Source organism: Candoia aspera, chromosome 2 (genome assembly GCF_035149785.1).
Source record: "Candoia aspera isolate rCanAsp1 chromosome 2, rCanAsp1.hap2, whole genome shotgun sequence".
Classification (NCBI taxonomy): Eukaryota; Metazoa; Chordata; class Lepidosauria; order Squamata; family Boidae; genus Candoia; species Candoia aspera.
The window spans coordinates 95,063,367-95,079,576 of record NC_086154.1 but is presented as its reverse complement, the minus strand read 5'-3'; the positions used below and the strand labels follow the sequence as shown (position 1 = coordinate 95,079,576).

Below are 16,210 nucleotides of genomic sequence, written 5' to 3'. Positions count from 1 at the left end.
GGAAGCATACAAATACTGTAGAATAACCCTTAAAATAAATTTTATGTAGTATAAAAAACAAAGAACCCACCACTCAGAGAGTGAAAAATCCCATTCCCTATACATGATGCAACCTTATCCATCTACTGTGGCCAATGCCCTTCCCCCAAAGTTAAGTGTAGTTCACAGCCACCAAAAACATTCCCCCCTGCCCCCAAACCTAGAACTTGATCCAAGATACAGGATGCTTCAGCCCTAACATAACAAGCCATTTGTTTCATTGTCTTCAAAGTTGAATACAAGCTTAAGTTCTGGGAGAAGCTTAAGAACTTCTCCCAGAACTCAAATAATAAAACCGAGCCATGCATCTTTTGCAGTGTCCTTCCTAAGCTACAATTTTACAAAGTTATAATACAGGGAATGGGTGTAATCTCTCTAAATGGGAAAGCAGGGAGGAAGCTGGTGGATTCCACTTTAGGGCCTCCAAATATTTCATCATTAGTTCAAGTACTGAATAAGGATAAAGAGGAAAACAACTTACTTTCCTTTTTGTAAAGTTGCCAACATGTAACATAGATATTTCCCCCAAAGTCCTGCTTACTGCCTCATCATGACAGGGTGTGTGTATCCATATGTGTATTCTTGGGAGGGATGAGCAAAGAATGTGGGAATGTATGCCAAGAGTATATATTCCCAGCAGGGTCACCCAAGGCATGAAGGTCATCCCAGCTGCCCAGCTAAAGCAAACAGGCAGCAGCGATACAGGAAGATGCTGGAGGAAGATGATCACTTAAGTGACAAGGGCAAAAGTATCAATTCCTACTGTGCAGGAGAAGGCAATGGTAAACCTCTCCTATATTTTTACCAAGAAAACCACATGGATAGAAAATATTAAACGACTGACAATATAGTGCCGGATGATGGGCCCCTCAGGTCAGATGGCACTCAGCATGCTACTAAGGAAATGCTGAGGATCTTTCGGAGTACTAATGTTGTTTATGATGTGGCTAGATTAAAGCCTTTGGGATGTCTAGTTGCTGATGTTGCCATACAGGAAAAGAAAATCCAAAGCTGCAAAGACAGAATTACAGTAGGAATGGGGAACATAAGAAGCATGAACATGGGAAAGCCCAGCATAGTGAAAGATGAAGTCAAACATCTAAAACTTGATACCTTATGCATCAGTGAATTGATATGGACCGGGACTGGACACTTTCAGTCAAAAGTGCACACCGTTTATAACTCAGTACATGAAAAACAAAGAAGGAATGCTGCTGCTTTTGTAGTTAGGAAGGGTAAAGAAAGAACAGTGCTTGGCTACAATGCAATCAATAACTGAATAATATCAATTAGACTTTGTGGACAACCCTTTAATATGACAATCATCCAAGTTTATGTTCCAACCACCAATGCAGAAGAAGAGGATGTTGATGAGTTTTATGATCAAGTTCATTTTGAAATCAACAGAACATGCAAGCAAGATGTGCTGTTTGTAATTGGAGAGTGGTATGCCAAAGTTAGAAACATTAAAGAGGAAAATATAATTGGATTGTATGGCTTAGGAAACTGAAATGAAGCTGGAGACTGACTTAACAATTTCTGCCATTCCAATGATTTCTTCATACCTAACACTGTCTTCAAACAACCAGAACAATACCTCTATACATGGATATCACTAGATGGAGTGTATAGAAATTAAATTGACTATATTATTGCTAAAAGGAAATGGAGGAGCTCAATTATAGCATCAAAGACATGGCCAGGTGCTGACTATGCAACAGATAATGAACTGCTCATGTGCAAGTTCCATGTTAAGCTAATGAAGAAGAAGAAAGCCAGTCAGTTTCCTCAATATGATCCTGAACATATTCCTACCATTTTCAAGGAGAACATCAGGAACTGCTTTGAAGTCCTGAACTTCATTGACAGAGAACCAGACAAATTATGGAATGAATTTAAAGAAATCATTAAGGATGAATGTGAAAAGAGACTTCCACAGATGAAGAAAGAGAACAAAGCAAGCTGGCTTTTAGAACAAATCATGGAAATTGCAGAGAAGAGAAGAGAAGCCAAGCCAAAAAGTCAAAAGTTCTCAGGAAGGACCTTAACAAAGAGTTTCAGAGAGCTGTTAAAAGAGACAAGAAGCAGTATTACAGTTCTACAAAACTACAGGAACTGATGCAATACCCACTGAAATATGGCAAGGAACAGAAGAAGAATCAGTAACCTTCTAACCAAGCTATGCCAGCAAATATGGAGAGCAACACAGTGACCAACAGATTGAAAGAGGTCAATCTACATTCCAATACGAGAACAAGAGAGAGGCTGACTTAACAGAGTGTGCAAACTATCATACAATATCCTTAATTTCACATGCTAGCAAAATAATGCTTAGGATCATCCAATGCAGATTAGAGCTCTACATGAAAAAAGAGATGCCAGATGTTCAAGCTGGCTTTAGAAAAGATTGAGTAACACAAGACATTATTGCTGATGCATGCTGGATAATTGAGAAAGCCAAAGAATACCAGAAAGAAGTCAGTATATCCTTCATTGATTATAGAAAGGCATTCAATTGTGTGAATCGTGTCAAGCTGTGGAATGCGCTCAGAAAAATGGGAATCCCAGAACATCTCATTGCCCTCATGCAAAACCTCTATACAGGCCAGGAAGCCACTGTACGGACAGAACATGACAAAACAGACTGGCTCGAGGTCAGCAAAGGAGTGAGACAAAGCTCTATACTCTCCCCTTATTTATTCAACCTCTATGCGGAATAAAACTTAAGGGAAACCAGATTGGAAGAAGATGCCTGTGGTTTTAAAACTGGAGGAAAAAAACATCAATAATCTGTGCTATGCTGATGACAGTATCCTGTCAGCCAAAAAATGCAAAGGATCTGCAAGGTTTAGTAATGAAAGTCAAGGAGCAAAGTGAAAAAATGGAACTAAAATTAAATATAAAGATGACCAAACTAATGACAACAAGTAGAACAACCGGCCTTAGAACTGACAATGAAGATACCGAAGGGGTGGATAGCTTCTGCCTTTTAGGGTCAACCATTGACAGTAAAGGAACAAGCAGTCAAGAAATATGCCACAGACTAGCACTTGGCAGAGCAGCCCTGAAGTCCTTGTTAAATATATTCAAATGCTGTGATGTGTCTATACCTACAAAGATCACAACTGTACAAGCCACGGTATTCTCTGATTACCATTCTCTGATGACTGATTATGTCCTCTATCCCCGCCGCCCCAAAGGCAGCAACTTATTGTTCATTTTCAATTACGATCTTAGCCACGTGGCACAAACTGTTAACTACAGTATCTTCCCCCTCACGCCTTGTGCAAAAATGTATTTCTATCTGTACATTACATATGGGCAATCTGTCAGTGAGGGGAACTAATATTTGCAACAAGCCTGTAATGCAGTGCAGTTTTATTACTCCCATACAGCAGGTTGAAATGATGTTATAGCAATCCTATCCGATTTGACCTGTCCGAAACGAACGCTTGACTAAATATCACCTATGATTGTTGTCTCTGTGTAATACCTTTATTCACTCAGTCGCGCTCCAAGGAATGGTAAAGCAGGGCTTGCGGAGTGGGATTTCCTTTCGTTGCCTCTAGAAAAGGATATCCTGTACAAATCTACCTCAGGTTGCAACAGAAGTTAACTCTCTTTAAGCAACTCTAAGGCCTGAATCCCGCCGAACGCAAAGGGAAGCGTATTCATCTGCCGGTGATTGCGGCACCCGAAACGGATGAAGGTACTAAATAGAGCAATAGGCGCTCAAGTTTCCCAACTCTATACAGCTTCTCCTTCCCTGCGGAACGAGAGGCTCTGATTTGTCTACCAGATCAGGACAGTAGCCAATCGGAAGAATGCTCATATTTTCTATAAACGCCGGGGCGGAGTTTGGAGTAAGCAGGAGTAGTGCTTGCCTGCAGAATCTAGTTTTCTCCGGAACAGAAAGAGGTGGGGAACCTTCGCGTGCCTTACTGGGAGCTGCGGGCGTCCCTGCCAGTTCTGTGCTTTTGTAAAATAAATAAGAGGCTAATTCATTATTTTTTTTTAAAAGAAATATCTGGAGGTGGCTATTTATATATTTATTTTAAAAGTCAATAGCTTCTTTGTTTCAACTCCGACTCGGGTTATTCGAGGGCTCCCCGACCGCCTGTATTTTTCCTGGGATAAAAGGTAAAAGGCTGGAGATCCGGGAGATGGGCTATTTATTGCACCCTAACCTGTATCCTACTGGTGGGTGGCTGTCAGCGTATGAGTCGAGAGGGCAAGTCCAGACGTGTTTTTGAAGTTGGTGTCGTTAGAGTAAGGGATTACTAACTTGATGGGGTCTACTCAAGTGCAATAATAATTCCTATGTATATCAACTGAAATAATACAAAGTAAGAAGGCAGGGCGGGAGAGAACAAGAAGTGAAAGATTTCCCATTAATATCCATATTTTCCAAATAAGGATTCCCGAAAGTAAAGTGAGATAAAGCCAGCTGTGGCAGAGAATATTGCAACGCTTAAGTCAGCCTCTCCCAACCAAACGCTCAGTTAGTTCTGCTAGGTCCTTGGCAGCGCAGTCAAGCCCAGCACTTCTAGAAGACGCTAGACAGCGGCAGGCTAATTTACTAGATCTCTTATGTAAGGATCTTCTAATAAATTATAGCTGACCTTTTACTACAGGAGAAACAAGTAACTTCATAGTCAGGGAGTCAGGATGACATCCACAGTAGTACTCTGTCACTAATACGGAGTTAGTAAATCAGGGCTTCATCCTGTGGTATGTGCTGCTCTCTTTAGAGAGTTTTAAAGGCTCTCTTACAGTGTTTTAAGTGTCCAGCTGCTTAAGTCATAGGCCATTTATAGTATAACAGTAGCTTCAAATGTTTCATTTTTAAAAACTAAAAAATACATAGAAATATAAATGAAGGTGTGATTATGATAATAGGAAAACCATCTTCTGTTTCACTGGATACACTGGCTCTGTGACAGTTATATTTTTAATTTTAATTCATTTTTTAAATTATTTTTGAGCCTCTTCAGCTTATATACTGTATTCAGTTAATTATTCTGACCATCTCCACCCCCTCAGCTCACTTTTTCACTCCTGTTAAGCTTCTTTTTACCTGTGCATTTTGTATTACTTCTGCAAATGTTATATATGTGGTTAAAGAGCATAGGGTATGACTTTCAGCAGTGTCTCTGTGGCTTTACTGCTTTGTAAAAGGTGGCAGAATTACAAACTTCTCTGATTTGAGTGTACTGCTTGAAGTAGTCCTGATCTAAGTTTTGTGTTTCAGATGATTGATACGTTTGCAACAAATGGGAGTCGGGAGTTACTGCTGCAGCTCAATGTGCTGCTTGAGCAGGAGTTGAGATACCAGCCAAAGCTCTCTGGCCTGAGAATAATTGAATCAGCTCATGATAATGGGCTCCGGATGACAGCGAGATTGCGGGATTTTGAAGTGAAAGACCTGCTTAGTTTGATTCAGTTCTTTGGCTTTTGCACAGAGACATTTTCTCTTGCTGTGAATTACTTAGATCGTTTTTTATCGAAAATGAAGGTAGGTCTTTAGACTATGGAGTTATAACCCAGTTTATTTCTGTTTTGACACAAGACTTCACAGATCACTACTAATTTGCTTTTTAAGTCTCCAGCTGCCAAAGAGAATTTTATCATTACAGCCTTAGTTTGCAATCTTAATATGCAGTTATGCCATGTAAATCTTATTAACTGGAATCAACACTTATTTTTAGCTGAATATAGTGAATGAACAGCTCACAGGAGGAGCATTTACAGCAGAAGCTATGGCAGCTAGTATGCTTAACATCATTAGGAGTACCAGTTGCATTTGGACTTTTCAGGATACTTAATAAGGACTGACAGAGAAACCCTACTATGACCATCTAAACCTTATCCATGCCAGTCTCATTAATGGCACCAGAGTTCTTCTAATTTGGGTGAATGCAGACCATTCTTCCCCAGCCTAGTACTAGATTGTTTGGCTGTAACTCCCTTAATTCTCACTGAGTCTGGGGATCCTGGAATCTGTAGTTCATCGCAGAAGATTGGCCTAATGGACCTTTCTGTTGCCTTATGCAAAGTATGTTGGTACAATCTTCTGTTATATATTTTGGAGAGGGGGCTTAATGGATCTATGTGATTTTTAAAGCTTCTGGGTTCTTCAGTGAAGCAAAGATGAGGAAAGTCCCAAACAAATTTACCTCTCTAATAACATCCTTTAAAAAGTGCTCTTTTAGATGTGTGGATGCCTTTCCAGCCTGTATACTGAGCTGAATTGTCTTGAGGGGTACATATATAATGGTAGGTACTTGACTGTTGTTGGAGAGCAAGGAATGATTGCTTTCCTTCCTGAAACAATAGATAGCATTAATGGCACTGTACCAGAGCATTTGGTTCCACACTGAGAATTCCTGTTTTCTTGAATAAACGTAAACATATTAAAAGTGTAGAACAGCATAAAAGAAAATAGCTTAACAATTGGGCTTACAGAAGCCTTTTCTTACATAGAATAAAAGCGGTCAATCTTAGCATTTTTGAGTCAAAAGCCCTATTGAGTTAAATATTTACTCTGGTAGATTTGCAGTCTGTATGTAAAGCAAATATACTGTAGGCTTCAACTCAGTCTTTCTTTCCTTCTAGGTGCAGCCAAAACACTTGGGCTGTGTTGGCTTAAGTTGTTTTTACTTGGCTGTGAAAGTCATGGAAGAAGAGAGTAATATTCCATTGGCTACTGACTTAATCCGAATAAGTCAGTATCGGTTTACTGCTTGTGACCTGATGAGAATGGAGGAAATTCTTTTAGAGAAGTTACATGGAAAAGTAAAAGCAACAACTGCCTTCCAGTTTCTGCAACTTTATTGTTCAATTCTGTGTGACAGCATCAACTGTGAAAAGTAAGTCTCCTTTTCAGGACCAATTTGGAATTGACAATTCCTTTAAAACAAAGATTTATAGAGAGGAAGTGTCCTAGGAGGATAGCAAACATCTAAGAATCTGTTCACTCCCCTTTTAAAATAATCCAGTTGTGCATTTTCAATTCAGATTTTAACCATATGGTGGAAACTGTTAAACAATGCCCTCAAGACTCATGCAAAAATGTATTGCTATATGTACATTACAGCAGATGGACAGTCTGGCTTTAAGAAGTTAATTAAATTAATATTTACAACAAGGCTGTGATGTGGTACAATTCTATTACTCCCACATAGCAGGTTGAAATATAATAATCCTATCAGATTTGAGTTAACTGAAACAGGGTTGAATAAATAACACTTATTTTTGTGTAATACCATTCACAGTGTCATGCCATCATGGTAATTAAAGCAGTGCTTATGGAGTGGAATTACTTTTCCTTGCCCCTCAAGTAGTAACTTTCTGTAAGTGGCCTTTGAGGTTTCTAGAAAAACATATTTTATACAAATGTACCTGATCTGCAGGCAAACAAATGCAACAGAGTTAACTCTCTAATAACCTGAATTACTTGAATCCTGAAGAATTCAATGGAGAATGTGTTTATCTGGCTTTGATCATGGTACCAGAACTGGATGGAGGAAAGAAATGAAAACCAGAAAATAAAGGGCAACAGACACTCACTTTTTCTAATCCTGTATAGCTACTCATTCCCCACTCAGAGCAAGTTTCTGAACAAGAGTTTCTGATTTATCTACCAAATACTCTTTTCCTTAGTTAGTTGAATCTAAACTAGGCTTGAACTACTGTTGAACTTGATTATTTTTAAATATGCTATAAGTGAAACACAGTTGTATTTAGATGTAATTTTATAATTTATGAGAATTTAGAGCTGTGTTGGCAAATATTAGGTAAATGTATTTTTGATTTAAGCTCAAATATTACTTTATGACATTAAGTTAGTTTATATCTTGTAATTACTCAGTTTATTTTTTTTTGCTTTGTGGTAATCCTTATATAGAAATATTAAAAGCCAACAAATTAAGCTTTGTTTTATCACAGGAACAATAAGCTTAATTTAGAGAGACTTGAAGCCCGACTAAAGGCCTGTCACTGCAGAATTGTTCTTTCAAAAGCAAAGGTGAGGACCATGATCAATTAACAGTGATCAATTCAGCAATTAGAATTTTACAAAAGCTTAACATAATTGATCTTAATTATTTTGTCTTCCACTAGCCTTCAACGCTGGCACTTTCAATAATGGCTCTAGAAGCTGAAGAGGAGAAAATGCCAGAATTGGTTGAAATGATACAATGTCTCCGAATCCATTCCAAGGTGGGCCATAATTAAATGTTTGTCTGATGTCTTCCTTAACTTTGAATTAACTTTGTTACCTTAGAAATATTATGACTGACTTGTCAAGAGGCTAGGCATCATTCAAGGGTTGCTTTTATCTAATGTTTTGTATGGTTAGATTAGAGGCAGACAGAATGAGCTATGTAGGTGGCAAGGGAAATGGAATGATTTTCAGGAGGACCCTTCCTCCTGAATAACTTTAGAATTATAACTTGACAGTTTTGGGGAAAATCTTTTGTGAAGGTATCTCAGATACCTGTTTGGGGCCACAGTTTCAGTTCCTTGTAAATATCTTTGAGAACACAGTGGCTATTTTGCAAACATTAAAATAACTTATGTGGCTTAACTCTTGTCCCAGCAAATTGTGCAGTTCAACAGTTCTCATTGTTTAATTGTTAAATAGAATGGAAGAACTGGCTAGACTTTCAAGTAGTAAGTCTCTTTAGGGCCTCTCTGTTTGCTCAGCAGAATGGTAGTTAAAGGGCAAACCTGACACTAGGAAACAGGATATAGTTCTGGATTAAGAGTGCTGATATTTGGGCAGCGATGAAGGGCTGGCTAAGTATGAATGTTGTGAATGAAAACTTCAAAGGTTCCACGGCTTAGAGGTTTAGTAATTTAGAACCTTTTTGGAGGTATGGGGAGATACATAGACTGATTCATAGATTAACTATGATTTGTTGATTTAGCTACACTATGTGGTCCAATATAACACACTAAATAATCCTTGTTTTTCAGATCACATTATATTAAAATGTGTGTAAGTTTATGGGTTTTACTTTATTTGATCCACCTGGTTATATATTAGCTGGTTAATTCTTACCTTAGATTATAGTACAGAAGACTTAAATGGTAATATCAAAAACATAACTTTAATTCTTTAGCAATAAGAGACTTAAAATGTCAGGCCTTTGATAACTCAGTAGGAGCTGTATTTCCTAAAAACCACCTGTAGAAAATTTCAAGTCTTAAAACCAACTGGTCATTTCTGTGTTCTCAAAAGTGTTTGGAAAGGTAAGATTATTCAGTGGCAATGAAGTGGGTTTAATTGTAGGAAACATACTGGCTTTCACGTTTCTGGGCACAATTCAAAATATTTGTTATTACTTTTAAATCCTTAAACAATTTGGGTTCAAGCTATTTAAATGATTGCATTCCTACTTGTGAGTGTACTTAAGTTTTTAAACCTTTTGGAAGGGCCCTTCTCCTCTTGGTCTTTCCACCATTAGAGATACATTTGGTGAGCGTATGAGAGAGGGCCTTCTTGTTAGTTTCTTCTAGATTTGGAACATTTTTGGGGGGGGATATATTTGTGAATGAATCAATTATATATATATATATACACACACTGTATACACACACATGATTATATGAATATATTGATATATAAATGTTAACACCTATTTTTTTATCTGATGCATAACTATCTTTTGTTGTAAATTACTAACTTAATACTCAGTCTCGTTTTTGAGAAATTTGTTATCTCAAAAATATACTGCTTTATTTTACATGTATAATTTTCTAGATACTAATATCTCAGATCACTTTAAAAATACAGTTCTGTATCTTTTTATCCTTCTAAAAAGTTTATATCTGTGGTAAAAATCTTCATTCTAGAATTCCCTTTTTAATTATTTACCCAAAAACACTGCACATTATTTTTTTTTAATGACAGGTACTAACAATTTATTGTGAACCTGCTTGTATTTTGGTTTATCTCCCTGTAATAAATTAGTTTTTAGCCTCTTATTTACATCTCCAGAGTTATACATTAAAAATGCTTTCTTGTCATAACACAACCTAAAATGCTCTGAAGTAAACTAAAATTGTGTATTGAATAACAATTTTTAAACTTATATGATAAATGAAAGCTTAAGTAATTGTTTCACTGGTATGAACTTTCTAGGTTATGTGTCACCTGGTTGTCACTGACATGTATTTTGTTGCTCCTGAGTGGTACTGATTGGTTTTTAATTTCCAAATTTGTTTTCTGCAGATAAATAGTAGAGAATTTTCCTTTTGGAAGGAACTCGTGTCAAAGTGCCTCTCAGAATATTCCTCAAGCAAATGCTCCAGGCCAAGTGGACAAAAGCTAAAATGGATTGTATCTGGTCGCACAGCCCGGCAACTGAAACATAGTTATTACAGAATTGCCCATCTTCCCACTATCCCAGAAACTGGTCCCTAAAAGGTGAGTTTCCTAAAAGTGTTGCTGACTCAGCATCATAGAAATAATCCATAAGGTAGACCATTAAAAGATTGTATAATTTTTAACTATATTGACTTTTTGAATTGAAATAAACTAGTATAAAAGTCGAACCCTTTTTTTTTTTTAGGAATCAGTAAGATGTAATTCTGTAAGAATAAAAGTCTGTGTTTGAGAAATACTAATCTCTAGGTATCTCTAAGGAAAACATGTTGAAGGCCTATTAAAATCTAGTGTTAATTCTATATCCTTGAAGTTCCTAATGTGCTTCACTATACAGGTAGTCCTCACTTAATGACTGCCCTGTTTAGCAACTGTTTGAAGTTACAGCAGTGGAGAAAAAGTACTTTTACAACCAGTCCTTGAACTTATGACTGTCTCAGTGTCCCTGCGGTCACATGATTGCCATTTGGGTCCTTTGCAACCAGCACACATTTATGACTGCCATAGTGTCCCCATGGTCATGTGAGCTTCACAGCCTGCTTCTGACAGGCAGAGTCAATTGGAGAAGCCAGCAGTGAAATTGTAAGTCATGGTCATGTGATGTCTCACTTAACAACCACAGCTGGAACTGACTTTGTAAGTGGGCGTGGTCATGTGATATTTCACTTTACGACTGCATCGCTTGGCTATGGATTTGCTGGTCCCAATTGTGGTCAGTAAGTGAGGACTACCTGTGATCATAAAGATTTTTATTAATGGGAGAATAAAGAGTTCATCTTTGCAAAAACCAGGAACCCGCCAGATATTTTAGACTTTCATTCCAGTAATGCCCTGCTGATAAAGTTGTTGCTGGATGGGGTTTATGACAGTGGACTCAACAAAGATTAATGTAGATCAGCCTTTCTCAGACCCTTTACCCTGGTGGAACCCTTGTGAAATATTTTTCAGACCTCGGGGAAGCCCTGCACATTCAGGCTCAAATATAGGCCAGAAGTTACAAAATTATTGTATTGGCTTCATGTGTAGGCCTGTACATCTGCATTAACAGTGTTCTTAAACTAAAAATAAAGAATGAAACTTACCTCTTTAATGTGAAGTTGCTGGAATTTGAAATAATTTTTAAAATAAATTGTGATCTCCCAGGGAACCCCTAGTGACCTCTTGCTGAACTCTATGGTTCCCCAGAACCCTGGTTGAGAAACCCTGATATAGATAAACACCAGTTTTGTTCAACAGCATAAAAATTGTATAATGGAATCTTTAAAATGGGAATCTTCAAAAGAGATAAATTCCTGTTCTTTTAAAAATTACTACTTGTAAACTGCTAATTCAACTCACTCTTTTGCATAAGCATCTTTATGTTACAATAATAATTTTAAAACTTCCTTTGATTTAGGGAAATCCTGAAGAGTGGATGGGACATTGCCTGGCAACAGATGTTCAACTGAGAAGCTTTCTTGTGTTGAAGCTGAGAATTTGTTGGATACATCTGACCTATGGAAAGTCTGATTTTATGAATATTAAGCTGCAGCCACATTTTTTGTCTCTGAACTATACAACAATATAGCATGTTGCCATGAGACTGTTCTTAACCCTCTCAAGGTTCTTAATAAAACTGAAGACATTTTTATAAAACAATGCTTGGGACTAAAATGCAAACAAGTCAGCTGATTTTGCTTTGGTCTGCCCTCTGGAAATGTGAAATGTGTGTAGTAGGGCTTGATCCGTAATAGTTATGTTAAATACTGCACTTCTGGACTGAATGTTGGCTGAAAATGAACATAATCTAGACATATTGAGAAACCATCTTTAAACTAGTAAAACATGAACGTAGAGCTCTGGTGAATGTAGGAACATCATTAAAGGAAAGCATGCTGCTACATCTGGTTCATGGTGATGGTAATAATGATTGATAGGAAACTGTGTAACTTAAAACTCCAAATTAATCCAAAATTAGAGAGTTCCTTCAAACCATGATGCACATTAGAAGTTTGTAACTGAAAGATATGTTGGCCCTAGATCATACTGCTTGCAAGGGCCAGATTTAGTGGTCTGTATTTTCAGTGCGTTAACGTAAATATTTTTTTTTAATGTAACAGTTCAGATTCTAGCAAAATGTATTTGAAAGAAGTTGGAAACTAGGTAATATTAGCTGTGGAAATTGAATGCAACTCAGGCGCCAGCTGAGAATGTGGGCAATGTCTAAAAACAGAATTAACATTCCAGAGCTAGCCCATAGTGCTTCACCTCAGTCTTTAGTTCAGCTTGCATGCACCAAAATTGGTGAGACAAATTAAGCGTGATTTGAGACCTCTGCGTTTCACTGCGAACCAAATTTTACTGCACTTCCCTGGTTTGAATTAAACTTTTTTAGCCCTTGTTGTTAGAAGCAGAAAAAATTATATGTTTGTATTTAGCATATATTTTAGGGAATATTTCTGTGGATTTGGATTAGCATCAAACTTCCAGTAAAACATTGTGTTAAGTGGACTTCAAAGCATAGGATTTAGTGCTAGGCCACTTTAAGCAGTTTTAATTGATTATCTTTTCAACTTGAGAATGTATTTGTATTCTGCCATAATGTATGCTGCATTGTTCAGCCAAAAGTTGGAATGTGTTCTTCTAGGAAGAACAGCTGATGCTAATAAAAATCAGGCAGGATTAAACTATTTTGCTCATTCTGTTTATAATTATCAGTAGATTCAAATGGGTAATTGAGGTGGGCAAACCAGGACAAGTTAATTCTGTGCATTATGATTTCTTGAATGTTAATGGCCTAAGGAGGCAACAGTTGCTAGACAGCAGTGATCTGTTAAAGCAACTGTCAACATGTTCAATAGCTTTTTGACTTCGGTTCCTTTAAGTCACTTCCCCCAGTGTCTGTTTCTAGCTGTATTGTGTTCAAATTAGTATTCTACCTAAGTTCTTGTATGGGTGTTTTACTGGTTCTGTTTAAATTGCCACAAGGAAAACTGGAAAAGATAATGCAACAATTCTGACCTAAATTTTAGTTCACGTGTCTTTGGTGTAACTTTATGTTGTCTTAATAGCTCACTTAAAGCTGACTGGCTTGTATGTTAGAATCAAAGTAACAAACTTAGAATTGCTGTAATTACAGAAATCTGAAGACTTGTTTTTGGTTTAACCCAGCATGTTGTACAAACCATTTACTTCTACCTCATTGCTAGCTGCTCTTCAGAACAAACCTGACGGGATGATTCCGCAGACAATCATTTTTTATGGATGTTATTAAATTGAATGATATCTAATATGCCTTTGCTATCTAAAGATTGAAAATGAACCATATTCAAGATAATGTTTACAGTGCCAAGGGGGAATAAACCGTTATCAAAAAGTCCTATTATGCCTGTAAGCAAGAGTACCTTTCAATAAAACACATTGAAATGGAATTGCAAGAGTTAACTTGCTGGCCTTGGATCATGAAAGTAACTTGCTTAAAGAAACATATTTTCTAAAATGTGCTGATATTGTTTTAACTGTACTCTAAACAAGGCTTTATGTTATGTATGACTCTTTGCAAGACATGGCCGGTCCAGCCAGCTACTGTCCTGGATCACATGCCTGTAATTCTCTTTGCCAGCAATGCAAAATTGGAGACACACCAATCAAAGCGAGCACACCCTTGATGCTCTCCCAGCTACTGCAAAGGTGGTCCAGCAGCTTTGTTTTTCAAAAAAAAAAAAATATACATATACAGCAGCCTGATAGTTGATCACACCACAGCTGGACTTGCAGGAACTTACCTTCTCTATTACTTTTCCCATCCCTATAGGTTAATTGACCAGATCAATTAACCCGGATTTGGAAATTGATGTGTTGTGTGAATTCAGACATATTCTGATCCTAGATTGTTATGGTCATTAGATGTTTTGGACTTCAGCTCCCAATCATCTTGGACAATATGGCCAAGAACAACAAAATGTATCTTGAAGGCACCAGATGATGCTAACCTAGATTTAAGGCTTTTAGGTAAGAGCACTAATTCTGAACCCCATGTGTGAGGACTGGTAAAATTACATATAACTGCATTCAAAGGTTTATGTGCCCCCAGTTCAAGGAATACTTCAATGAAGTGTAAATACATTTTTCTGCAAATTTGAATGCACATTTAATATAGTTTACTGATTCAAAATAAAACAGTAAAATGGGACAAGTGCAAAAGTTTGGACACTTCGTTACACTTTGGACTCTCAATGCCCACAGTCATTGAGGGTCAGGGTGGCACACAAGTTTAATAAATTACACCTATGGCAGAAATAGCAGCTTCCATGTTTCCTGTAGCCAGCTAAGAATCTCTTCCTGTGGCATTTTTTCCATGCTCCTTTGCAGAAGTCTTCCAGCTCAAAAAATACAAGGCCTTCATATGCTGCATGTTTTGAGGTCTCAGATTTTCATCAATATTCATCTGGGGATTGCAAAGGCCATTCTAAAACCTTTATTTTTCTTTCCTGTGAGCACATCATGGTTTGAACATCATCTTGCTGAAATATTCAATCTCTTTCCAACACCCTCAGATGAGTACTATTGATATTATTTGTGAGAATGTTACTTGGGCTTAATGTAAATGTTTTTCTCTCCTCACCCTTTGTATTTCAAGTCTGCCTTAGGCGTACAAAATCAATTTTATTGATTCTATTTCCTCAATTTGTATAAATAATACATGTTCTGCTTGTGGCATCTTAATAGCTGAAATAGCAGCCTTGAGTTCTTGGCAGACAAAACACTTAGCGTTCCTTGGCAATGTACAATTAAAACATACTATACAACAAACTGTGAGGTAGTTTTAAATCTTAAACATGAAAATTACTACTTCACTAAACGATAGATAACTAAACATGTCTAAGCATAAAGATACAGCAATTATAGATAGAGTACACATGGTTAGGGAGCGAATCAGACTACAATTAACTTTTATTCTGTTAATTGGATGAGTGTATGTGTGTATGCACAAAGCAGAAGTGTCTTATGTTTAACCATCCTTTTGAAGGTGGTACAACTGTTAGAATTTTTAATTACATGGGAAGCATGTACTTTATTCTTACATATATAAACAAAACATCCATGTGGATTTCAGGTCACTCAATGAAAGTTCACCTCATTGCTTTGTCTTATCCCCAGTTCCATATCCCCTAACATGCTGGACCCAATCTGGGATGCAGAAGGGAACTGTTTGAGTTGCAAGGCCAAGAACATCACTGGAAACAACTCAGATATTTTTGACGATGGTGTTACAAGCTTGACTATAAATCATATCTTGGGCTGCATAAAAGTATCCACAAATCCAAGGGCAGTCAGAACAATGTCACACAAGAAGTTACACATGCTTTTAATCTGCCAAATGTTCCAGTTTGATGTATAGCACAAAGGGACCTGTTGTCAAAACAGAAGTCAAAAATCTTCCTTGGCATGAAACAGCTCTTTGAACTGGCCAAAATGGTTATCTGGATCTCATTAAAAGAGAATGCACACACTGGAACTCCTATTCTTACAAAGAATGTCATGGGGTAAATGTATGAATTCTAAACTTCTTCACCCAAGGATGCATATTAGATGTTGTGGCCTGACTGACAGTACTGTTTGGCACAAAATTATGGAAGATATTAATTATACTAGATTTTAACATTACTAGTTTTAAAGACTCTTCTATGTGAAATGTAGCGTTTGAATTGGCTTAATATAACTTTTTCACGATGGCTTTTAATCATTAGCCTTCAAAATGTTGTCTTATACCACACAACAGTGTATTTGAAAATACCTATG

At 37.2% G+C, this 16,210-nt stretch overlaps 1 protein-coding gene across 1 annotated transcript; it reads left to right on the top strand.

Annotated features, from left to right (window-relative positions):
• Positions 1-4,076: 4,076 nt before the first annotated feature.
• CCNG1 (cyclin G1) lies at positions 4,077-13,228 on the top strand. The gene is made up of 7 exons (XM_063292460.1): positions 4,077-4,179; positions 5,291-5,554; positions 6,655-6,908; positions 7,987-8,065; positions 8,161-8,259; positions 10,277-10,475; positions 11,826-13,228. The coding sequence occupies exons 2-6, from the start codon at positions 5,291-5,293 to the stop codon at positions 10,466-10,468; spliced, it is 888 nt and encodes a 295-aa protein (XP_063148530.1). The 5' UTR covers positions 4,077-4,179; the 3' UTR covers positions 10,469-10,475; positions 11,826-13,228.
• Positions 13,229-16,210: the final 2,982 nt, after the last annotated feature.